Source organism: Eucalyptus grandis, chromosome 10 (assembly GCF_016545825.1).
Source record: "Eucalyptus grandis isolate ANBG69807.140 chromosome 10, ASM1654582v1, whole genome shotgun sequence".
NCBI lineage: Eukaryota > Viridiplantae > Streptophyta > Magnoliopsida > Myrtales > Myrtaceae > Eucalyptus > Eucalyptus grandis.
The window spans coordinates 32,016,140-32,042,306 of record NC_052621.1 but is presented as its reverse complement, the minus strand read 5'-3'; the positions used below and the strand labels follow the sequence as shown (position 1 = coordinate 32,042,306).

The 26,167-nt window shown below is 38.1% G+C and overlaps 2 protein-coding genes across 3 annotated transcripts; both read left to right on the top strand.

The window, feature by feature from the left end:
- The first annotated feature begins 650 nt into the window (after positions 1-650).
- LOC104422851 (serine/threonine-protein kinase/endoribonuclease IRE1a) lies at positions 651-25,704 on the top strand. 2 transcript variants are annotated; one of them, XM_010035298.3, is made up of 7 exons: positions 651-773; positions 876-1,419; positions 2,008-2,192; positions 2,531-2,777; positions 3,594-3,903; positions 4,024-4,149; positions 25,576-25,704. In XM_010035298.3, exons 1-7 carry the CDS (start codon positions 683-685, stop codon positions 25,594-25,596), a joined length of 1,524 nt encoding a protein of 507 aa, XP_010033600.3. In that variant the 5' UTR covers positions 651-682; the 3' UTR covers positions 25,597-25,704. The 2 variants fall into 2 exon arrangements, with proteins under 2 accessions (XP_010033600.3, XP_039159515.1); XM_039303581.1 differs by lacking the exon at positions 25,576-25,704 and having other exon boundaries at positions 4,024-4,239.
- Positions 14,246-17,819, top strand: LOC120289065. Its single transcript, XM_039303582.1, has 4 exons — positions 14,246-15,387; positions 15,788-16,038; positions 16,890-16,920; positions 17,008-17,819. Exons 1-4 carry the CDS (start codon positions 15,273-15,275, stop codon positions 17,118-17,120), a joined length of 510 nt encoding a protein of 169 aa, XP_039159516.1. The 5' UTR covers positions 14,246-15,272; the 3' UTR covers positions 17,121-17,819.
- Positions 25,705-26,167: the final 463 nt, after the last annotated feature.

Genomic DNA, 26,167 nt, shown 5'->3' with positions numbered 1-26,167 from the left:
AAGAAGATTACACACTCGAGTCACTCAAACACTCTCTCGATATTTCCTAAGCCCCAATTACACTCAATAATGCACATAGTGTTTAGCCCGAAATTCCTTAAAAAATAATCTCCCAATCTTACGAAGGAATTACACGCAAATCTTACCATAAGATTTAATCGACTACAAACACTAATATTTCTTGGATATAATTCACGGACAAGAATGACAGAAAATCCCTCCCAAGCACTCGACGATAAGACGGCGCTTCAAGACCAATTCTTCATGATCAACCCCCTATCTCCCACAGCCACAAGTCTATATATATATATATATATATAAGTGTGACCCCTATTCTTTTGCCGACTTCTCATAAGATTCTGTTTCCTATCTTAAACGATTTTATCCAAAACATATCTCTGTATATTTTAAACAAAATACAAGTCCAAGTCAAAAAGTTGGACTTTCCTATTTCAGTGACCAAATTCTCTAACGTAGATTCGATTTTTGGAAGTTGATCTTCGGATTTTTTTGTTCGATTTCAAACATCCACAACCTATCCAATTTGGAATATTCACTTAAACTTGTGACATATCTTAACAATTTCATTAGCCTAAAATATATATAAAGTCTATTGGAAATTAAGGATTTCTCTAAACCCTAAGCACCTCTCCTTGGCCTCTGTCTTTCCCGCTTTCGCAGCATGTCCGACCCGATCATCGACCGGGCGGAGGTCTCCTCCCCGGACAGAGATGCGACGATCCCAGAAGTCGAGTCTTCTTCAGAAATCGAAGGTACGCTTGACAATAGTCGGAACCATGACCACATACGGACGCCGGAAGAGGTTGATTTAGATGTTAGAGACTTGTATCATTAATTTCGCTTTTTTTTGGAAGGGCATGGAAGTCTTGACAGAAAGGAGGATCGCGTCTCTTCAGAAAACGAAGGCAGACTTCACAAAAGGAGCAAGTATAACCCGGGAACGGAGTATAGTAACTTTCCTGGTGGTGGCAATGGAGAACGTAGCATTGGCAAACTCTGCGTATCAAGAACAGAAATCGGTAGGGGAAGTAATGGGACAATCGTCGTCGAGGGCTCTTATGAAGGTCGGGCTGTTGCGGTAAAACGAATGGTCCTTGGTCATCATGAAATTGCCTACAACGAGATTCGGAATTTGATGGAATCTGACAAACATCCAAATATTGTTCGGTATTATGGAATGGAGCAAAACGATGATTTCATGTTTCTTGCTCTAGAGCATGCTGTTTGCAGCTTAGAGGATTTAATTCAAGCATACTCAGATTCTCCAATTAACTCATTCAATAATCCAGCATTGGTTGGTTATAAAAAGAAATTGGATTCTATTAGGGTTCGGATGCAGGATGTTGAGCTGTGGAGGGCAGATGGACATCCCTCACCTTTGTTACTGAATCTAATGAGGTAATTTTCATGTTTTCACGTGCCAAAAAGGATTGAATCGAGAGATAACTGTAATATTGTGCTTATGTCTGAGAAGCATCTCGTAGATATCACTATGAACTCTTATCTAGGCATCAGGTGCTAATCAAAGGACTAAATAGCTCTCCTGCAAAAACTTTTGAGTTTTGAACCTTGCGGCTTAGGTTAAGTTGAATTTCACTGGCTGAACTCTTAGTTTTCTTCCCATGGAAATTGATTAGTTATCATCAATTATAGTGATGACATCATAAAGTTCCCATTTTGGTAAGATCAGTATATTCGGCTCCCTTTTTAATTCCATAAATGCTAATCCTTATGCACTCATATCAGCAAATGTTGATGTGATTCATATGGAAATCAGATTCTGTACTGGGTTTTTCATTCAGAGTTTATAAAAGACTTCTGGCATCCGATCGGATCTTAGTGTGTTTAGAGAAGTTCCTTAATTTCCAATAGGATATGGCTTAGTTTTTAATTATGTATCCAATGCCTTCAAGTGGCCCATATACTATTTGCTTCCAGATACTTTGTTGGTTGGAGTCATAATGTCTACTTTGTATTATGATACAGGGGCGTGGTATCAGGACTTGTCCATTTGCATAATTTGAGATTGATCCATCACGACTTAAGGCCTCATAATGTCTTGATTACTGAGAATAGATCATTAGTTAGCTCATTAGTTGCTCAGCTATCTGACATGGGCATTACTAAATGCCTTCCTGAAGATAAATTCTCTCTGGAAAGTCCAGCCACTGGTAAGTGTTCATGACAGCTTTGTTCAAACCTTTCATTTTCTTTTCCTCATGATTGATCCAATCATAATCTGAATATATGCGGAGGTAATCATTTTCAGATTACTGGCTAAAAACTTATGCCGATATTGTGACTTGCTGGACCAGTCTCTTTTTATTATGCTAGAAGTCGGGTTGATTTGTATTGCCTTCTATGTCGGGTTAAAGTTTGTGGAGATTGACAGCTTTTGCCACCGTTTCCCTTCATTGACCGGTGATTCTGTCATTTTTATCTATATGTGGTCCTAGTAATGATGGCTTTTTTTTTGGGGGGGTTGATCTCTAATGTCTGTGTATTGCAGGATGTGGAAGCTTGGGATGGCAAGCACCTGAACAGCTTCTTCATGAGCATCAAACACGCGCAATGGATATGTTCAGTTTAGGTTTGGTCTTGTTCTTTTGCATTACCCGTGGAAGACATCCATTTGGTAAACTTCAAGAACGCTGCATCAATATTGAGAACAACAAAAAGGACTTGTTCAGGGTGGAGTTCATACCAGAAGTTCATGATCTGATTTCACGTTTACTTGAATGGGATTATAAATTGAGGTGAGTACATAATTTTTTATTTGCATCACTGCTATTTTCATTATATTGTTTGATAGATTTTGTAACCATTGTTAATTTATATTTCCCTATATCACTCAAATTTAATGAGTATTAAAGGTGGCCTGAAATTGTTGAACTTGGCTTAATCTCTTCTTCCTAGTGAGGCTCTACTTGATCATCAAAATGTGTTGATCTCATTCATTTCTTTTGGTAATTGAGATTAGAAGCAGGAGAAAAGGTTGACCATGTGATTGTCTAAATGTCTTTGACAATTGTAATATGCAAATGTAAGATTATCATTGTCAGAAGCTTGTTTATTAGGGTTATAAGTGAGTTACCCTCCTGCGAATATATAAATTCTGATTATTCCTGGCACACTATTTAGAGGATTCTTGCTATATATACACTAAGAAGATTTCCTGTGAAGATTTACAGAGCTAACTACAAAATTGGAGAATCACTACCTAATTTTGTCTTGAAGATTTCTAGGGACTGAATGATTATGTTACTAATTCAAAGTGCTCCAAGTAAACCATTATTGGCTTCTTGTTATAGTCAAACTACTACTTTTAACTTGGAGTCATTTATCGTAAAGTGCATGGAAGTTTTTGGTCATTTTGGTCACTCTCTCATTAATGCAATTTTAATTGCTTTAGACATTGCGTCGATACCATATTTGTGATGCTTATGAATTTAGCAAGTGGGCCATCTCGGTGTTGGTATTCATATAATTGATTTCTTTGAACATTTTGGCTTACATTTCATCTTTTGTTATAATTTTCCAATAGTCAATAGTTAATTTCTTTTTACCGACAGGCCAAAGGCGTCGGAGGTGCTTTGCCATCCATTTTTTTGGAGTTCAGAGATAAGATTGTCCTTTTTCCGTGACACTAGCGATAGAATACAACTGGAGGCTGAAAGGGCACCCAATTCAAATTTTTTGAACGAATTGGAGAGCAAGGCACCACTAGTTTTTGGTAAGAATTGGGATGATAAAATAGAACCTATATTTTTGGCTAACATTCTCAAAAGCAATAGGCGCTACAACTATAGCCGTCTCCGAGACTTACTGCAAGTTGTGCGAAATAAGTGGAGCCACTACATAGAGATTCCAGAAGAAGTTCAGGTACTTGCATTGTGTCGAATTGTTGATGATTTCTGTAGCTACACATGCATGTAAGGCTTCTTCAGTAACTTCCCATATCTTGGATCGTGCGAACTTATCACCTCTAATTGGTTTTGTCAGGAGCTCCTCGGACCAGTTCCCGAGGATTATTACAATTACTTCACTAAACGGTTCCCGAGACTCTTGATGGAGTCATACGGAGTGGTATCCCAATTCTGCAAAGAAGAAGAAGGCTTTCGAAAGTACTTTGACTCGAATGCATTTTGTACTTAGTATTGGGGATTTTTTCTCGTATTACTCCAAATAAATTACTATCAATGAATACACAATTAGTAACTCTAACTTGTCTACATGCTGAGTAGGTTTTTATAACACAAAAATCATTACCCCTATGTCGAATATTTATTGAGTAATTTCGGTGTGCATTAGTAATTTCCCATAGGTGAAGGTAAATATGTAAACCTCCCAGCTTTTTCTTTTTTTTTCAAAAAAGTTCCCAACTTAATTGTAACGCTTTTGTTACCTACTATTAGTGACTCTTTTATTTATTTATTTAAGAGTTTCCAATTAATTAATGATCATATTTACCGAGCAACGCTTATTCAATGTCAAACATAAACGTTAATTACAGAATGATTTATTTTAGCGAAAATTGAAAAGAGTTAACAAGCTAGCACTTGTGCCCCATAGAAGTTGAAGTCCCCATATCACAAATTACCACAAGGCCTCGCATTTCATGACCTTCAGTAAGTACATTATAACTTAGAATTGCGAACAAGGAAGGTAGTCTAATAGAGCTGTCAGGACTCAACATGTTTCGGTAGATTATTGGTTGCACGTTCATAACATATTGCAAAATTTTTAAAGTGATCGATGCATGACCCAGCAGTAAAGCACCTAACTTGTGGTGTAGGGGTTGCAAATTTGATTCGTGGTGCCCTCACTGGTCATCGCGAGGTTAGATGACCAGTGGAGGAAGAACGAAAAATAAAAAGAAAAAAAGGAAAAATTAAAAAATAAAAAATCTATAAAAAAAATAAAAAAAAATTATCAACATAAGGGTCGATAATGTTATGTAAAATGATTGGCATCCACATCAGCAATTGCCAATCAAAATTGGCTAGAAATATTACATTGGCATATCATCAAAAGATTTTTTACTAAATTGATTAAGCTAAAAGGTTACAACTGAATTAACGTCTATATAATATTTTTTTGTGGTAATTTTCTCACTTCATGACCATAGTTAAGGACATTAAAGTGTACCGACCAAAAAAAAAGTACATTGAAGTGTGGTTTCTCTCCCTTTTCTTAATCCTTCTATTTATTGATCTTAGTATACTTTTAATTCTCATTTGATGTGAAAGAAGATTACACTTTTTAAAATACATTTCTTGATCTATATTTTATGATCTTGTAATAAAATTTGAATATAATAAAATTGTCACATGCCTCTCGTGTCTTCAATAAAAGTTATTATTTTGACAATATTATCGGATGTTATGTTATTTTTCTTAATCAATCCATTTCTTTGTCCCTTTATAAGGCTTACAGTTTCTTTTCACTTTAATTTTATTTTCAAGTTAATCTCTAATAATTTACTTAGGAAAAGTTTTAAATAAAGACTTGAAGTGTGGTTGTTTTCTAAAAAAATAAACCCAAATTGAACATTAGTTTAAATAAGGATTTGAAGTGATCAACAGAATCTCAAATAATTTCAAGTGACAATGTAGCCCCAATTAAGGGGCCAGTGAAACATGTGCATCTCACACACCACAATGATGAGGGTATATTCGTCCATGTGCCTTTTGTTCTTTTCTTTTATTCTGGATTCGTCTTCTTCATTCTTCATCAGTTCGGTTCGTCTTCCTCGTCCTTTCACCTGATACTTTAACATTTTTCCTAAAAAGATAGAAAAATGAGAAGTCACACCAATTATATTTGCAAGATAATGCAATCAGGTACAAAACCTCCACGAATTTGTCAAGTCAACAGGAGAAACCCTCCCCCAGTCCCTCCTCCATTGGAACCGAAATCCCCAATTTGCTGGCGAATCCCCATGAGTCGTCACCATCACGTTCGGCTCCTTTAAGTTTCCCCAGAGGATGTACCGGTGTGGCAGCGAGCTGTCGATGCTTTAGGCGGTGAGAGTCCACGAAGGCGATAAGGACTAATCTATGAGCGTGCACTTCAGCAAGAGTGATCCCTATTTAGAGTAGGTAGCAAACATCTTTTTACAGAATTTTCCCACCTGCCACAAACATCCCATCCTATATAAACAAACAATTCCTTCACCTCTTTAATTTTCAGCGAAATTCGTGTCCATGCGTTTATTTTTTGTCACAAAAGGAACGTAATTCTTGGTCTCCATCCCAACCCATCTTTGACTTGAAAAGGTTGAGAATTTCAATTTTTGCTTCGGTGGGTTCATATTGATCTTGGTTATAAGCACAGAGGACGTAATCATCTTTGACTTATTGATACATTTTGCTTCTGCTGGTTCAGTCGAGACTCCTTTAACCAGTCGATCTGAACCAGCCGAGATGTTGCCTTTGCTTTGTGCTTTTGTTCGAAGAAGGGGTTCCGTTCAGCGTGCTAAGGAAGACAGAAAAAAAGAGAAAGAAAGAAGTAGATGAACTGGAGAGTCGACTGCAGGAAGAAAAGGAACAGAAAGTCCCAGAGAGAAAAGGAACAGAGAGAACAAAGAAAAGCAAGAAAAAATAGCTTAGGACAAAAATGCCCTTAACCATGACTTGATAAATGCATGCGCTCATTGAAGCCCGTATTTGAGGCTGTATTGATCATTTCATATTTTAATTGGAAATAATGTTAATATTTTTTTAAAAAAGAGAACACATTTCAGATCTTTATTTAAAAATTTAAGAATAATTAAATGGTAGGGTCGCCACTTCAATGTCACTATAAAATGTTATAGTGCTAATTTTTTGGGATCAATAGTTAATCATAATTTAATGGGAACTTAAAAATGACATCACATATTTTACTTTCTTATTTAGTTTATTGAAATAAATGATAAATTACCCCACTTTGCTTTCTAGTTGAACAAAAATGTCAAAACTACTTAAAAAATTTAAATCACAACAAAGAAAGGTTATCTATTTATGTAATTTCTTGAAGAATTTTCTTAACATGATAGTTTTTTGGTTACTGTGAGAAAAACAACGTTGTGAGCCACGAATGTTTGAAGGAGTGAACCTTATAACATTTTATAATTATCATAACAAATTGTTATTTTTATAGTAAATTAAAAAATTGTCGCGCTCGCCCAATTAATTCTTTCTTTTTTAGATGTATATTTTCCAATGAAACCACAATGTATCAATTGTGTAATGAGATTCGGCCATCAAAAAGAATATAAAACAAAGAGGGTCGGTAAAGCTGGACGTGCCTTTTTAATCTTTAAATGAGATATTAGCCACTAATGTGGGCTTTAAGGTGGAAAATTAAAACCAATAGTCATCATGTGAACGTGACATGGGGTCATATTAATTAACTTTTGTGTCCATATTGACTTTCTGATCAGCTACACAATCAAGATTCTCCTGTTGATGTAGAAGTAACCTAATTTATAATATCTGGAGTTCTAATCTTGAGCTGATATGAGCCTTCTTAATATGCTACAAATGTTTTCAGAGGTTTTATCCTTCCTTACTGGTATGTTCGACATGGTCCCGGATAAAAATGCACGGTTACATTTCTACTTGACTTAAATGGTATGTGAAGGTGCTTTTTGTTTCCATGTGGTCTTGAATCAACCGTCGTTTGAGGAGTAATTCCCAAGTAAAATCATGAATACATCAAGCTAATGCGAGGGATCAGTCCTCCAGATCATCTGCATAGGCGAATTAGTTGAGATGCACAAAATTTGATTCGAAAGCCACCTGATCACTATTAAAATCGTTATGGTTCATCTTCAATTCTCATCTTTAATGAAATTAGAGCTTTGATGCATTTTAATTCTCCATGAACATTGCCCATAATGCCGTGCATGTGAAAATTAAGACTGTTTTAAAAAATATTTGTTCATGCATAGTATCTACAAATGTTATGTCACCAAAAATCTAAATTAATAATCAAGTACCACATATATTCTAATCACAAAAAATTCAAGACTGGTATACCAACCCCACGTCTATCCTCCATTAGCTTCTTTCAAATTTGACGGTTAAATTGGTAAGCTGAAATGTTGAATCATGTGACAAGTGTATATTTCTCTCATCATGCGGTAACCTAGCCTTTGTTGCCCGTATATACTGAAGTTCCAAGATTACCAATTTCCATGAGGCCATGCATTTCATGACCATCGCTAAGCACATTAAAGTGCGGTACCATGAGAGACCCCTTAGCTACCAGAATTCCACACGTATCAGTTAATGATTGGTTGCACAGTCTGTACGTACATACACACATGCTTACGCATGTTACATTACAATAAAAGTATCTCTAGAGAACATTATCTCAAATAAAAAGTTAAAATAATAAATTAATCTCAAATAAGGGTCGGAACTTGCCAACTAGTGAGGACCAGCGGACGAATTGTGTGATTGTTCCGGCCACCGGAGAAAGGATATTTTTGTCCAAAAAAATTTTGGATTGAATTTTTTCTCTTTTTAATTCTTGGATAGTTTTAGGACTGGGAATTGCTCCACAACTCCGACTTCGACTCGGTCAACCACCCTAGGAACTTGGACGAGATCGAGGATGAATCGGGGCCATGATCCCGGCCAGTTGCTTCTCGATCAACGGTTCCAGCAGGTATCCCAGGACCGCCGTCAGCGAGGCAAGCGACTCCGTCCGCCTGGATAATCCAGGCTGGACCGATGCCGGCTCTGAGACTCAATATCAGCGGAAAGAGATTCTGGTGCAACTCCAGGAGCGACCTCTTTGACGAGCGCAAGCTCAGGGATTTCGATATGGAGGGGGAACTCGTCGCGGTGGGGGGCACAAAGGGTGCCGCAGAGATGGGGGCGGCTGGGGGATTGGAGGAGGAGTTGGGGGAGGGTGGAGGGGGAAGAGCGAGAAGTCGGCGTCAGGTTGGGGAGTTCGATTTGGGCGATCTCGACGTGAAGGACGAATATGGTTTTCTTTGGAAGTGCGAAGAAGCAGGTTGATGTTAATCATGATATTTAGTAAACAAATTTTCGTGATTAGCTAAACATCCTGCTCAAGATGCGATTACAGACATGCCAACCTCATCCAATATAAATTACTTTTTAAAGTTCTAGTTAATCAGGCAAATAAAAAGTCTCTCCCCACCATTGCTTCTCTCTTTCTCTCCTCCTTTCTTGCTTCTACACTGATGTGCAAGATCTTAACCCCTGAAAACGGGGTCAAGATCTCTCGTTTTTCCTTGAATGTGCCTCGAGCTCGTGAAAAAGCAATGGGTTTGGGATAACCCATTTCGATATTCGCCCTTCTCGCGCTGACTATTTTGCTGTTACTCAGTGTCGCGATCTCCGAACCCCTGGAGAAAGAGAGCTTCGACGATGAAGATTGGGTTTTGGGGGGGAATAAATTGAGGAATTGTTGGCTCTAGATGAAGAGGTGGAGCGACAACAAGAAATTTCACCAATTGAATCCTCAAATCTGAAAAAAGAGGGAAAGAAAAAATCAACCCAGAATTTTTTGGACAAAAATGTCTCTTCTCAGTGGCCAAAACAATTACCTGACTTGTCGGCTAGTGAAGATGTGGCTGGCTGGCGAGTTTAAACCTTTATTTAAAATTGATTTGTCAATTAAAATTCTTATTTAAAATAATATCCACTTTAAATTATTATTTGAAAAAATTACTCAACTTCCAACTTTTATTTAAAATTTTCCCTCATTTGCCGGTGGCAAAGCACCCACTTTGTAGTCACGGGGCGCAAATTCGATTCGGGAGGGCCCCACCTATTGTTGTTTTTCCTTTTTTGGCAATACTTTTATTGTTCGTATTTTGCATTGTGTTATTCTCGTTTATTTTATAGAAAAGTTTGCACTTTTTACTTCTTGAGCTGTCTTTTTATCTATAAAAGAAAATGTGTATTTTATTTGTTCTTTTCAATTCGTTTGTGATGTCTATTTATTAGCTTAAAGTTTCTTTTTCACCTCAAATTTATCTACTTGTATCCTTTTTGTAACAAAATTCAAGTATAATCAAATAGCTATATTTTCTCATTTCTTAGATTAAAAGGTATTATTTTGATATCATTATTGGATGTTATTTTTTATTTTTTTTTTATCAATCCATTGACATGTCCTTTTGATAAATTCGTAATGAATTCCAGAGCCTCCCTCCCAATCGGACGCTCTGGAAAGGATGACTTTGACAGTATTTGGGTGAGACGTGCAGGCATCTCGCTTATCAACAAATGAAAGAGTTCATCCATACAATTTCCTTTTCATTCGAGGATAGTTGTGTCAAACAATTCATTGGTGATTGTATTATAGTAATGGTCAATGGTGAGTGTGTTATCGAGAAAGCCTCTAACTAAGGCTTCGGCTTAAAGTACCTCTTTCATTTTAATTTTAAGTTAATATTTAAGATTGCGTTTGACAGTTAAGATAAAATTTTGAATAAGATATGATTTATCCTATCTTATGTTTGATGCCTACTCAAGGCAGGATAAAGTCATATATAAAAGAGATATATGCCAGATAAAATTATTTCATGGGAGAGATAGGACAAAAAGGTAGATAAGATTTCTAACGTCCATAATAGGAAATTTGTTTTTCTTAAATAACAAACTTATTAAATTAACAAAATTGAAATTATTTTTCAATATAAATAATATTTGTATTATAATATAAAAATTGAAAATGACAAAATAATAAAAAATCATTTTTAAATTTAATATTATTTTTATTTATAAATTCTTCTTTAATTCTACCTTATAATATACATTCAATTGATAAATATAAATATATATTTATATTTATTACATATATTTAGGTATTGTTGTATTTTGGTATATTGGTACATTTGATTATTTAATTAAATTTTATTAGAGAATGATGAATGGGAAAAAAGAAATAATTAAAAAATAATTAAAAAAAAAGTGGAAAAATAAAATAAAATAAGAAAATTAAAAAAATTAGGGAATAATATCACGAGAGATTTTCACTATCTCCATTTATGAACTTTTATATTCATTTACACTGATATGCCGTTTGCACAAAAACATATATATGATATGATGTAAATATATTCCGCTTTATACTGCGATTTACTAAATAGTGAATAGGATATAGCAAAATTCCAAAATTTATTATTCTATTATATCCAATCCTAATGTGGTTAGAAATCCAAATGATCAAATGTACCATAAGTGTTTGCTTATAGTCAAATATAAGAATAATTAGATAGTTGTACCTTTTATAAGGTTAAAGATTCTCTTTCACCTTTTAATCTTTTTTTTTCTACATCTCTCTCTTTTGTTGTTTTTTTATTGGTTATATATATCTTCTTTTTATTTACCATCTCTTGTATTGTTTGAGTAGTGTCTTAAATCCTCATCAGCATTTTCTTATTTAGTTGTATTGGAATACACTCAATTTGTTGGCTAAGATTCAGGTGTCCACAAGATGTCACGTGGTGACGTGAATCTTCCAAATGAATCAAGCATTGGAGCTATATTAGGTAAAATTTATATGGAATTCAATCAAAATCTTTTTTTCTTTTTAAACTTTAGCTTTGACCCATATTATTCGAATATTGATCTTGTAAGTTAGATCCTTGCACTTCTTCATCTACGAGATTCAAATTGAGGGGGCAATTTTTTCGTCTACTAAATCATTATTCATTTTTTGATCTTTTCTTTAATTCATTTCTTTTTTATGTATAATCAATATCACTTATTTTGATTTTAGGCAATTTGATATGAGCGAAAGGACTAAGGAGCCATTTTATTGCACAATAGTTTTGTTATTAGATTTTTTTGGTCAAAATTCGTTATTAGTTGCAAAACAAAAATTTCAAGTGTTTTTTCATCTTTGAATTATAATAGGCCTTTAAAATGAGATTAATGATTTTTTTAAACTAGTGATAACATTTTCCTATTTGTGATTATCTATGTTTTGACATTTAATTTGTTTTCTTTCTTGAGCTTCACTTGTTTGGCAAAAAATGTGATGTTTCTGAAAAATGTTTTTTAGGAAGCCATTTTCAAGAAAATGAAAAAATATATATTTTTTTATTTGGCTGAAACTTGAAAATGAACTATAAAATATTTTTCATTGTTTGGTAAGGAAAATCTATTTCCATGCACTCCTTTCAACAAATTTTTATTTTATTTTTGTTGACACCTAAATTTCGCCATTTTACTTAAGATTTAATAGCATTAAAAGTTAGGAATTAGTCGCCAAAAAAATAATAATTAAAATTTTTTAAAAAATTTTAAAAAAGAGAAAAAAACTTAGGGGCGGGTCGGGCCGGATCCGGCCTTGGCCCGCCCTGCCCCCTTCCTTTTCTCTTTCCCTCGCGCTAGGCCCGGCCCAGCCCTTTTTCCCCTTCAGCCCAGCCCGCGCACGAGCTGGTCGTCTCCCTCTGGCCGTACTTCACGCGGACCTGCAAAAAAAGACAGAAAGGAGGGAGCAGGGAGAGAGCAGGGAGATCGGTGGCAGGCGATCCGCGGGTCGGGGGCAGTCCGGCCGGCAGCTGGCACGGCAGAGGTCTTCGCGTGGACCTGCAGAAGAAAAGAGAAAAAGAAAGGAAAGAGAAAGGGGGAGAGAGAACCGAAGCACGGGGAGAGCTTGAGGGAGAGAGACTCGAGAGAAAGAGTTTGGAGCGAGAGAGGGTGTCGAGCCAAAGGAAGGCTCGACTGTGCACGGGATCCCGCTCCCCGACGCCTTTCTTCTGGAACGGCGAGAACCGAGACCAGGGAGCTTGAGCGAGACCAGGGAGGTCGAGAGAACGGAGGGCGAGCCAGAGGGAGAGAGTGTGACCGAGAGAGCGCTTCGGCATTTCTTGAGATCCGCCCGTTGCTCATCATCCAAACCGGGTAAGCCTTCCGAACCGTAGGTGCCCCGTTTTAGGAGGTGTCGGGCCGGAGCTCGCGACCGACCAGTTCGCGCGAGCTTCGGTCCGGCTGGTCCTTCGTTGATTTTGTTGTGTGTTTTGGTATGTTTCGATAGGAGCTTAGGGCTGTGTTCGAGTCTCGACCGCGTCGGAAGGATGCTTGAATGAAGTCCGATTATCTTAGTTGGTCTTGACCGAGCCTTGTCGTCCTTGAGTTCATACCTATGTTAAATTTGATGTAATCTGTCTCTGAGTTGGTCTGGAATGTTGTTTGTGTGTCGATGATCGTTGCTTGGTCCAAACAATAGCCCCAGGCGAGCTTGGTTCCTTCCTTTAGCTGGTGCATGCTATGCGTTTGATGAAATGTCAAAATGAGATTTGGAAATGGTTTCTGCGAGGTTCTTTGCTGTGATATTCTCTTTGTTCGAGTTTGAGTCCCTTCCATCGTGTTGTTTGCTCATGCCGTTGTTAGTACTCGAATCGACGGAGTTTTGGTCATACGAAAATTTAGAGTTAAAAAATCAAGCTTTAGCCGGAAGCATTCCGGCGACGGTGATGATCTCTGGCCAACTAATGGCCGGCGGAAGTTCGGCGGTGGAAGGGTCGCCGGTTGTTCCGGGCTGCGTTGTTGTTTGGCTGAGTCTCGATGAGACCATGTTTTGGGGAAGAGAAGCTTCGGGCGTGCAGTGGGCAAACTAAAGGAGAAGAAGACCAAAGGGGAGGAAAAAATAAAATAAAATAAAACAAAAGAAAAAGCAATAGAAAAGTGCAGCAAAAATTTTCAGAAAAATCAAAAAGGAAAGCAAATGTTGGCATCCTGAAGGAGTCGTCGAAGGGGAAGTGCAGTAGAAAAGACAAAATAGGGAAAAGACAAAAAATAATTAAAAATTTTAATTAAAAAATATTATTATTAATATTTAAAGAAAAAAGAAAAAGTTTTTTTTTTTTTTTAATTAGGTAATTAAAAAGCCGTTAAATACTAGAAATTTCTAACATTTAATGTAAACTTTATGACTAAAAACATGAGATTATAAATTAAAATTAACGACATTCTCTGTGCAAAGCGATAATATGATATAGGATAAAACAATATCTTGTTAAGTGAAATTTGACATTTATATTGTAAAGCTGATAAGATGAGAGGGATGATAGAAACAAAAAGCAATAAGAAAAGAAATGGGTCAGCTTGATAAAAAAAAATAATAATAAATAGAAAAGAGAGGGAAATAGGAGGGTATTTTGATAAGTTCGCTAGAAAAAAGGAGTGTATTAGCCAAAAAAAGGGTAGAAATAGCATCGCAAAAAAAAAAAAAAAAAAAGAACGCGGAATTTTTAAATAAGAGACGATTCTCATTACAAAACTAAAACCCTTTCTGGGTCTTATATGAATGAAGCATTTCGTTCCTCGCTTCTTGAAGGGTTCGCCTTTTCTGGGTCTTGTTTTCTGCCGCGCGTCTCTGAGTTTTCTCTTTCGTTCTCGGCTTTGGTTGGTTGCAAAGGATTAGGTTTTGGGTTTGGGTAACTTCGGTGTAATTTGCTGGAGTTTCGGATCTTTAGCGATTGCTTATGGTAGAATGTTTTGAACTTTTTTTCTTTTTAGGGCTCGGAAAACCTTAATCTGTGCGGAACGATTGACATTATGAATGCTCTTTTGAGTTTGATGTTTCTCTGTATGACTTTTCTTGGGTTTGTTTATTTACTGCGTGTTGGTGTGAGAAATGCTGACCCTACGTGTAGCTAGAGACCGCTGCCGTGTCGTCTCCTTTTCAGGACAATTTATGATGGATCGTGCATTGTGGACTGTGCAGGCTTCTTTGTTTAATGGTTCTATTTCCTGCTCTGTGTGAACTTACAAGGAATACAAAATAAAATTATAATGGCCAGTCTCCGGGCCTATCTGGAACTGGACTGGGTCTAGTCTGATATGGGCATTAGTAAATGCCTTCTTGAGGATGAATCTCCCTTGGGATATCATGCCATTGTTAAGTGCTCATGACAGCTTTTTGATCTTCTTTTCCTCAAGATTGATTTGTGCATAATCTGAATCTATGCCGTGGTGATCATGTCCAAATTCTTGGCTAAAATCTTCAGATCGATAATTTTACTTGTTAGAACAATCATTTCTTTTAAAGAGTACCTATGTTATGTTGGAAGTTTGGTTCTTCAGAATTGCTTTTTATGTTGTGTTAAAGTTTGTGGAGGTTTAATGCAACTGTCTCTATTCATTGACCGTCGAATATGTCATATCCATCTATATATAGTCCCTGTGATGATGGCTCTTTTGTTGATCTTTGATGTATGTCTTGCAGGCTGTGAACAATAGCAAGGACGTGAACTGATTCTCCATCTGTATATGGTCCTAGTGATGATGGCTCTTTTGTTGATCTCTGATGTCTGTTTTGCAAGTTGTAGAATGTCTGGATGGCAAGCACCCGAACTACCTCTTCCTATTGGGCGCCAAACACTAGGTGATGGTTGTGTCCTTTTTGTTTGCGTCATTGGTGGGTACATCTATTTGGTAAATAGTGAGAATGTCACGTAAAATTTGAGAATAACACCATGGCTGGATCTGTCCTTGGTGGTGGTGTTCATACCGAAACTCATGATTTAATTTCGCATTTACGAAACTCAGATCCTAAATCGAAGATGTCGGCACTTTGAAAATGGTGATTTTGCAAATTAAAGATGATGACACTCTCCCCTCAATTTATAAATGCAGTTTTAAATTATGAGCTTTTGGTATGGACTCCACCGAGGATAGATTCGTTGTGTTGTTCTCAATTTTAATGTCAGGATCTTGATATTTGCCGAGTGGATGTTCTCCACTAATACTAAACATATTCATTACTGATGTTTGACGCCCACCAGAAAAGAAGCAGTTCAGGTGCTCTCCAGCTGGCCGTTCCACAGCTTGCACGAGAGATATCCATCATCACTGGGACCATATATTGATTGTGGAACGAGTATTTAGAATGAATCTTGATTTGGAAACATACAGATGGAGAACTCAACAGAGGATGTTAACTTGTGGAGGGAAGATGGCCTTCCCTCATCTTTGCTACTTCAACTTTTTTTTTTTTTTTTTTTTTTTGGGTCGAATTGCTACTCCAACTGATGAGGTAAATTTTATGTCATGACATGTGAAAAAAGGGTTTGAACTGAGAGATTTACCACATTATTTTGCTCCTGCCGGCACTCCTGAGATCAACTGCTGCAGACTTCTTATTGTAGTTTGTGCTTGCCTGCCTGGGTATTACTTTTACCTGACTCTCAAGCATGTTTACAGAGATAATCTCCATGCCTTAATCAAACTAAGACCTTTTGTCCTCTTCTTTTGATGACATTGAATTAGCTCTTAGGCAGCAATTTCGAAGTCGTACATGAGACAGGCCATTATTAGGCCATTAACTTGCCTCGAGTTACGTTGATGGATTCAATATCATGAGCTGAGTTTTGAACCTCACATGTTTCAGTTTCATAAAATAAGGCTGATGTTTCTATCTAGGCTGAACTTGGCGGTTTCTTACTATGATACTCAATTAGTAACCATTTAGTGATAAAGTGATAGTTCCTATTTCGATTAAATTTGGCTCGCAGGGGTGGCAATTCGAATTGTGTTGCCTTGTTCATCTCAGTCTTTATTGTCATCTCATGTTTGCCGAAGTAGTTCAAATTTGATTCAATATGACACAACTGGCTTTTGTAGAAGGGTCATGTAGCATCATTTTGGAGTTAGTGGTCCTCGTGTTGTTCCTTATTTGGGTTGTTCCCCCTGTGAATCTGAGCTGTTCTCTCATGTCATCTGAAAAATATGCCACCCAGCTTCTTGCAGCACTTGACATTATACGAAAATATCCTTTGCATGTTTTTCTTTAAAAGCCAGATTTAATAATTATTTTTCTCTCCTGTCGTCTTGACATTCTTACCATGTCTCATTTCATTTTGTGTTAAAGAATTTCCTGTCAATCAGGTATTGCTATCGACCTATGCCTTCGACAAAGGTGCTTAGTGAATTACTGAAGTCGGTTTATCTCCTGTGGCCGTACAACAAAGACATCGGCATTCTGAACTCTTCTGATGTCTGGCAGGCCAAAGAGACATTGGTGGTGCTTCACCATCCACTCTTTCAGAATCCAAAGACGAGACTATCCTTTCTCCAAGAGACAAGCAACTGGGTATTATTGAAAGCTATGGGAATTAATCCTGACCTTCTGGAAAAATTGGAGAGCATTACTTGTGTTTTTGACGAGGAATGGAACAAAAAGATAGATTCTGAAGTCATTAAGCATATGCGTAGGTTCAGAGACCTTTTGCGAATTGCGTGATACATGTGTAGCCATTCCTTGGACTTCCAGCAAATGTTCAGGTATGTTTCCAGTGCAACTAATGCAGGAAAATTTCACATCAACGATGATATGGACATTACTGATTACATTAGTATCACCATTACATGGAGTCATTATTATATGTTCGATGTTTATCTATCTACTGTACATCATTAAACACGTCCTGCAGCGAACTATTGCTGTAAGGTTATATTTGATTTACTGCAGCTGGATCTCGACAAGGCTAATAGAGTTAAAAAAAAATTAGAAGGAAAAAATTAAAAAATTAAAAATCTATAAAAAAATTTAAAAGAGTTAAAAAAAAAAAAAATTATCAACATAAGAATCGATAATGTCATGTAAAATGATTGGCGTCCACATCAGTAATTGCCAATCAAAATTGGTTAGAAATATTATATTGGCATATCATCAAAAGATTTTTTACTAAATTGATTAAGTTAAAAGGTTACAACTGAATTAACGTCCATATAATATTTTTTTTGTGGTAATTTTCTAACTTCATGACCATAGTTAAGGACATTAAAGTGTACTGACCAAAAAAAAAAAAAAAAAAAGTACATTGAAGTGTGGTTTCTCTCCCTTTTCTTAATCCTTTTATTTATTGATCTTAGTATACTTTTAATTCTCATTTGATGTAAAAGAAGATTACATTTTTTAAAATACATTTGTTGAGCTATATTTTATGATCTTGTAATAAAATTCGAATATAATAAAATTGTCACATGCTTCTCGTGTCTTCAATAAAAGTTATTATTTTGACAATATTATCGGATGTTATGTTATTTTTCTTAATCAATCAATTTCTTTGTCTCTTTATAAGGCTTACAGTTTCCTTTTCACTTTAATTTTATTTTCAAGTTAATCCCTAATAATTTACTTAGAAAAAGCTTCAAATAAAGACTTGAAGTGTGGTTGTTTTCTAAAAAAATAAACCCAAAGTGAACATTATTTTAAATTAAGGTTTGAAGTGATCAACATAATCTCAAATAATTTCAAGTGACAATGTAGTCCCAATTAAGGGGCCAGTGAAACATGTGCATCTCACACACCACACTGATGAGGGCATTTTCGTCCATGTGATTTTTGTTCTTTTCTTTTATTCTGTATTCGTCTTCTTCATTCTTCATCAGTTCGGTTCATCTTCCCCGTCCTTTCACCCGATACTTTTTTTCCTAAAAAGATAGAAAAATGAGAATCACACTAATTATATTTGCAAGATAATGCAATCAAGATAATGCAATCAGGTACAAAACCTCCACGAATCTGTCAAGTCAACCGAAATCCCCAATTTGCTGGTGAATCCCTATGAGTCGTCACCGTCACCTTCGGCTCCTTCAAGTTTCCTTAGAGGATGTACCGGAGTGGCGGCAAGCTGTTGATGCTTTAGGCGGTGAGAGCCCACGAAGGCGATAAGGACTCATCTATGAGCGTGCACTTCAGCGAGAGTGATCCCGGTCTAGAGTGGTCGCGAACATCTTTTTACAGAATTTTCCCACCTGCCACAAACATCCCATCCTGTATAAACAAACAATTCTCCTTCACCTCTTTAATTTTCAGCGAAATTCAGGTCCATGCGTTTATTTTTTATCACAAAAGGAACGTAATTCTTCATCTCCATCCCAACCCATCTTTGACGTGAAATGGTTGAGAATTTCAATTTTTGCTTCTGTGGGTTCATATCGATCTTGGTTATAAGCACAGAGGACGTAATTTCTCGCTCCGTGATTGATTTAAAAGAAAAAATTTGTAATGTTCCTGGTCCAAATGAAGCAGTGTCTTTTACCCAGGAGCCGTGACTCGTTTGGCTGGTTGAGCATATGCAGTTCCATGCCGTAATTTCGATGGCGCGAGTTTAGTTTAGTGACAATTTGGTGTAGTAAGTTCTTGGATGTGAGCTTGGTTCTTTTGGTATTGACGGGTTATGCCAAAGTTTCTTAGGAGCCGTATGGTCAAATGGCATAATGCAGCTGGTTAATACAGGGTTTGAGCAGAGTATCACGTGCATGGGTGTGTGGCGAGGGGAAAAACTGCTCATTGCCCTTGTTTAGAGTTACCTAGTCTTGTTACTGAGTTTTGCAATGACGAAAACCCTGCAGATGAGGGGGAAGAACAGAAAGGGACAGAGAAGTGTGACTTATGCATTAAAATTTAAGTTCTGCCTTGCATTCTACCTGTGGAAGTCATGTGAGAAATGGTCTATTTGGAATTCTGCATGGTAAATTGAGATCCTTTCAGGCTTTATCTAATTAAAACAACCGTTTGATCATTTGTCTAATCAAGGATATCACTAATTTCAGCATTTCCCTGTACCTTCCATCATGAGATTTGAGTATTAAAAGTGGCTTGAAATTGTTGAACTTGGCTTAATCTCTTCCTCCTAGTGAGGCTCTACTTGATCATCAAAAAATGCGTTGATCCCATTCATTTCTGTTGGTGATTGAGATTTTAAGCAGGAGAAAAGGTGGACCATGTGATTGTCTAAATGCCTGTTGACATTTAAATTTTACTATTTTGTTTATAACATAATTAATACAAATTAGGAAGTAGTCAAAAAATAATTTTAAAAATAATTATTATTAATTAAAAAAAAAAAAAAAACGAACGAAAACAATCGGGTTGGGTCGGACCTGGCCTTGGCCCGGCCCGCGCCCCTTTTCTTTTCTCTTCCCCCTCCTGCGCTGGGCTTGGCCCAGCCCATTTTCCCTTTCAACCCAGCCCGTGAATGAGGGTCTTCTTCCTCCGGTTGGTCTTCGCTGCAGCACCTACACAGATAGAAAAAAGAGCAGCACAGTGACAGAGGAGCAGCAATGGAGGAGCAGGCGAATCAGGATGGTAGGTGGCCAGCGTGATCTGCGGGTTGAGATTAGCTTGGCCGGCAGCTGGCACGGCAGGAGGACGACCTGCAAAAACAAAAGGAAAAGAAGCGAGCAAGCACCGAAAAAAAAAGAAGGGAGAAAACCGAGAGGGAGCGAGAGAAGGGGAGTCTGAAAGAGGAGGAGCGAACTAAAGGGAGCAGGAAAGCTCGAGGGAGCAGCTAGCCGTTGCCGTAGACCCGTCCGCCCGCCGACCTCCGCCGTCTTCCTCGGAGCCCAGGTTGGTATTCCTTTGAACACTTGGTGCGCGTTTTTTTTTTTTTAAGTTGAGCCGGCCGGAGCTCGTTCCGTTCGGTTTGGGCGAGCTCCGGCCTCCATAAATCCCCGTTTAGATCGTCGTTGCCTGCTGGTTATTTGCTGCAGACCTCGGACCCACCTCGAGTCCTGGTTAGGTCCCGGATCTTGCGAAACCCGACTGCCCCCCACCTGTTTGTCCAAATGCCCAACTGAAACTTCGCTTTACCGTTCCCGACTTCGGTCTTGTTTGGCCGCCGGAGCATCGTCGCGGTCTGGCCGGAGGCCGAGCTACGTCCCTACCTGGATGTAGTAGGAGCGTCGCGCTCGAGTTAGTTGTCGCTCGCGTCGGTCACCACCGCCGCCTCCCCTGTCGCGACTAGACAGTCGCGGGGCAAGGGCCGCGGGCCGGCGAAACGCCGACCTCGACCGACGTCTCCGCCGCAACCGTTGCAACCCCCGACTCCAGACGTCGAGGGTTGCTCTCGTCCGCCTAGTTGAAGCGGCGCCGTCACGGCCCTTGCCGGACGGGTCACTTGCGGCGTGCACCTCGCCGTCCCCTGCTGCGGATCAGGGCCGAGGGCTGAGCTGGGCCAGATCTATGGTCTGGCCCCGTCGGCCCTCTTCTACTCAGGCCCGTGAGAGGCCTCTTTAAAAAAAAAAAAAAAGAAAAGATAGTTGGGCCCATCGGTTGGGCCCAACCCTCCATCAGACGCAGAGCCCGACCATGGGGGTCGGGCCGGCCTTGTCTTTTGGGCCACCGACCGCCCGCCCCAACCGAGCCGAACTCGGGTCGGTCTCCGACCGGACCCGACCCGGTTCTCTCATTTTTCAAATTAAAAAAATAATTATTTTTTAAAAGTAAAATTTAAAAAAAATTAAAATTAAATTATAAAAATCAAAAAATCAAAAAAATCAAAAAATTTAAAAAAATTTAAAAAATTTTAAAATTTCGAAAATTAAAAAATGTAGGATTTGATTAGGAATTGCTATGTATTTCATTTTTAGTGTAATTAGGCATTTATTTGTTTGTATGTTAATTTTATCACATGTTTAATTTACATATTTAATTATGTTTGTGGATGTTTAATTGTATGTGTTCAATTTTACTGCAATTAAGATCTTGGTGGTTATGATCGTTACTTTGATGATTGCGTATTTGCATGATTATCTCACATGTTAGTGGATAAGCATAAAATCAATCCAAACTACATGATAAAAATATTTTATTTTAAAATGAACAAAATTAGGTACCGAAAGAGCACTAATTGACTAATTAGTGTGATTAAGTCCCCGACCCTAAATTCTTTGGTTGCATAAGAAGTGGGATACACTCCCATATCTCACTTGGTTTTTAGCAAATCCCAATAGACTAGTAGCGACTCTTTTTATGCAAAAATTCCTAAAAAATATCTCAATGTCACTATGGACTTGGGAGAGCCCACGCCTAATCATGGGCCTTAGACTCGTCCTTTAGGCAATACCCCTAAATCTGTTCCCTCCATCGAGGGTAGGTTGTGACAATGCCTTTGACAATTGTGATATGCAAATGTAAGATTATCATTGTCGGATGCTTGTTTATTAGGATTTTAAGTGAGTTACCCTTCTATGAATATATAAATTCCGATTATTCCTGGCACACTATTTAGAGGATTCTTGCCATACATACATTAAGAAGATTTCATGTTTACAGGATTTAGCATATGGTGCCGTTGACACCTAAATTTTGACGATTTGTTTAAGTGTTTATTAATTGCATTGGAAAATTATGGATTAATTTCTAACTCATTAACAAAAAAATTTCATGACATTAGGAGCATTTGCGTCACTAGTTTTAAAATTCATCAAAAAAAAAATTTACAAAAAAAAATTCGAAAAGAGAGAGAGAGAGAGAGAGCGAACCGGGCTAGGCCTGGTCCTTTTCTGTTCTATTCTCCTCTGGATCATTTTTTCACCTGGGCCAAGTCCAACCTCAGTTTCTCCCCAAGCCCAGCCTCTCTCTCTTTCCTCTCTTCCTCACGCCCTCATGCCGGTCTGGCTTCGACAGAAAAGAAACGTACAAACCAGAGGGGCAGAGGATCGTGAGCAGGATGGCAGCATGATCTGCGGGTCGGGGCTAGGCCAGCCAGCAAGCTGGCGATGGCAGAAGCCATGCGCGCTAGCCGGTGGCCCTCAAAAGAGGGAGAAGATGAGTGAAAAAAGGGGAGAGCTTAGGAGAGACCGAGGGACTGGGGGGAACAGAAAGAAAGCCAGCAGAGCCAAGAGAGAAGGAGCGGGCCTAAGAGGAAAGCGAGCTCGAGAGAGTGTGAGCTCGACGGAGTGAGGGAGGCTCGGTTTTTGCCTTGGTCGAGAGATAATCCAGAGAGAGACCGAGGATGGAGAGCTAGCAGAAGTTGGAGAGAGCTTGAGAGAGTAGAGGACGAGACGAAGGGAGAGAGAGCGCTCGAAGGAAAGCTCCGCCATCGTCAGTCGTCCGCCCGAGAGCCGCCGTTCGCCACAGACCCCACCGAACTAGGTAAGTCCCCTGGGCCTTTGTCTGTGCTCTATCGGGTATACCAGGCCGGAGCTCGTGGCCGTTCGGTTCGCGCGAGCTCCGGTCTGCATCGCCTTACCTTTTGTTTCCAATGTCTTGTTCATCGTGTGCCGAAGATCCCGTTATGGTTCGAGCTTCGGTTGAGCCAAAAACACCTTGTTATAGTAGCGCACCTCATGTGTTTGACAAAATGTCCTAGAGAGAACCGAGAAGCAACCCGGGTTGAAACTCGGTTTGGTTCGTGCTTGCTCTTATATAAGTCGGACCGTGCCTGTCTTTTTATGTTTCCATTGTGATTTTATGCGATTTTCGTGGAGCAATCGTGTATCCTTGAGCCAAGGGGGATTTTTGTGTCTGGAAATGGTTTGGCTGCCGGTGTTCGTGGCCGACGGTGGTCGTCGCCGTTTGGAGTAGACAACCGGTAGACAGTGGTGGTTCGGCGGTGGAAGGGTCGCTGGTTGCTATGCCGATGTTGCTGTCTGGGTGAAGTTTTGGGGGAGGACGTGCAAAGAGATGTCGGGGAGAAGAAGACGCACGGAGAAGAAAAATACGTGGGGAAGAAGACCATAAGGAAAAAGACAAATAAGAAATAAAATGAAAAAGCAAAAAGAAAAAGAAAAGTACAGAAAAAGTAAAAAGGAAAACAAAATATGGAAAAAGAAAGCAAAGTTTGCTTCGGGAAGGGGGAGTGCAGAGAAAAGGTGCAGTGGAAAAGACAAAATGGTGGAGAATAAAAGAAATTACGAAAATCATAAAAAAAATTAATTTTTTTAAAAAGGTTTTCCTTTTTCTTAATCGAATTGGGTCGAGTCTAGGTCGTCGTCAGGTCAACGGGCCGGATTGGGTTTACCTAGTCGGGACCCCTTTTCTCGAATATAATATTAAATATTAAATATATAAAAAATAAAACAAATTTCAAAAAAAAAATTATAAAAATGATGGATGGTTCCGAATTATGATAAAAATGACATTTATGAAATTTTCATAATTTGAAAGGGTCATTTTCCTAATTTAATGCTATTTAGGTACTTTATAGCCATTTTTGTAAATAATTCATTTTGCATATATTAAAATTATTTAGAGTAATTTCATGCATATAGAGTAAATTCATGCATATTTGAATTCTCAGTTCGCTCATGGGGTCCTGCCTTGGGGCGTGATAACAAGGCCATGTAATATTATTTGCCCGACTTGTATTGGTTCTTCCTTTTCCGCATTTATTTTTAAGCCATTTCAATTTCTTAGATGTTTACTTATGCACCGTTTTTCATTAATTTGAATGTAAATTTATTTTCTAAATTATGTTAGGATTAGTCTAGATATTAAGGAAAACAAACTTACAAAAAAATATTTGCATGGATGCTTAGCGGTTTTATAAGGATTATAATTGATAATTAATATTGTGTGATTATTTAGATAAACAACATTCCAAGTTAATGGTACCGCAAGGGCGCTAATAGAAACATTGGTGTAAACACGTCTCCGGTTCTAGAAATCTCTTCTTGCATAGCAATCGAGACAACATTCCCTCGTCTTGATTGGTTTCTAGCCAACCCCAATAGGCTAGTGGTGATTCCTAAAATACATAAGTTGTTAAGAATTAAAATTCAAAATCCAATGCCGTGCGAGATATGGACTTGAGAGAGCATACGCCTAATTTATGGCCGTTGGTTTGCCTCTTCAGGCAAATACCCCTAAATTTTATTTTTCTTTCCTTGGATGGAAGAAAAGAGGTCGCGACAGGTGCTAACTACAAAAAATGGAGAATCACTACCTAATTTTGTCTTAAAGATTTTTAGGGACTGGATGATTATGTTACTAATTCAAAGTGCTTTGAATAAACCATTTTTGGCTTCTTGTTATAGTCAAACTACCGCCTTTAACCTGGAGTCATTTATTGTAAAGTGCATGGAAGTTTTTGGTTATTTTGGTCACGCTCTCATTTTAGCTAATGCAATTTTAATTGCTTTAGACATTGCACTGATACTGTATTTGTGATGCGTATGAATTTAGCAAGTGGGCCATCTCAGTGTTGGTATTCATATAATTGATTTCTTTGAGCATTTTGGCTTACAGTTCATCTTTTGTAATAATTTTTCAATAGTCACTATTTAATTACTTTTTACTGGCAGGCCAAAGGTGTCGGAGGTTCTTTGCCATCCATTTTTTTTTGGAATTTAGAGATGAGATTGACCATTTTTTGTGAAACTAGCGATAGATTACAACTGGAGGCTAAAATTGCGTCCAATTCAGATCTTTTGAACAAATTAGGGAGCAAGGCACCATTGATTTTTAATGGGAATTGGGATGATAAAATGGAACTTATATTTTTTGCTGATATTCGTAAAAGCAATAGGCACTATAATTATAGCCGTCTCATGCAAAATAAATAGAACCACTACATAGAGATTCTAGAAGAAGTTTAGGTATTCGCATTGTGTGTCGAATTGTTGATGTCTATAGCTGCACATGCATGTAAGGCTTCTTTAGTAACTTCTCATATCTTGGATCATGCGAACTCATTACCTCTGATGGTTTTGGCAGAAGCTCCTTGGACCAGTTCCCGAGGTTATTGCAATTACTCCACTAAACGGTTTGGGAGACTCTTGATGAAGTCATACGGAGTGGTATTCCAATTTTGCAAAGAAGAAGAAGGCTTACGAAAAATACTTTGAAGTTGATGCGCTTTGACCCTGATGTGTGGAATATTTAATAAGTAATTTCGAAAGCCTTCTTCTTTCTAACAAAAGAATCTCGTGGGAAGTTAGCCAGGGTCAAAAGCGCATCAACTTCAAAGTACTTTCGAAAGCCTTTTTCTTTTTTGCAGAATTGGGATACCACTCTGAATGACTCCATCAAGAGTCTCCGGAATGGTTTAGTGAAGTAATTGCAATAACTCTCAGGAACTGGTTCGAGGAGCTTCTACCAAAACCATCAGAGGTAATGAGTTAACACGATTCAAGATATGTTAAGTTACTAAAGAAGTTTTACATGCATGTGTAGCTATAAAAATGATTAACAATTCGACACATAGTGAGAGTATTTGAACTTTTCCTAGAAGCTCTATGTAGTGGTTCTACTTATTTTGCATGGCTCGCAGTAAGTCTCGGAGACGGCTATAGTTGTAGCGCTTATTGTTTTTGAGAATGTTAGCAAAAAATATAGGTTCTATTTTATCATCCCAGTTCTTACCAAAAACCAATGGCGCCTTGCTCTCCAATTGTTTAGAAGATCTGAATTGGGCGCCTTTTCAGCCTCCAGT

Bases quoted from the DNA above. Each gene is read 5' to 3' on its own strand.
- LOC104422851 (XM_039303581.1), top strand. From the start codon at position 683: ATGTCCGACCCGATCATCGACCGGGCGGAGGTCTCCTCCCCGGACAGA. The intron at 774-875 runs GTACGCTTGACA...TTTTTTTGGAAG, and splicing joins GTCTTCTTCAGAAATCGAAG to GGCATGGAAGTCTTGACAGA. The intron at 3,904-4,023 runs GTACTTGCATTG...TGGTTTTGTCAG, and splicing joins AGATTCCAGAAGAAGTTCAG to GAGCTCCTCGGACCAGTTCC.
- LOC120289065 (XM_039303582.1), top strand. From the start codon at position 15,273: ATGGTCCTAGTGATGATGGCTCTTTTGTTGATCTCTGATGTCTGTTTT. The intron at 15,388-15,787 runs GTGATGGTTGTG...GACGCCCACCAG, and splicing joins TATTGGGCGCCAAACACTAG to AAAAGAAGCAGTTCAGGTGC. The intron at 16,039-16,889 runs GTAAATTTTATG...CCTGTCAATCAG, and splicing joins TTGCTACTCCAACTGATGAG to GTATTGCTATCGACCTATGC.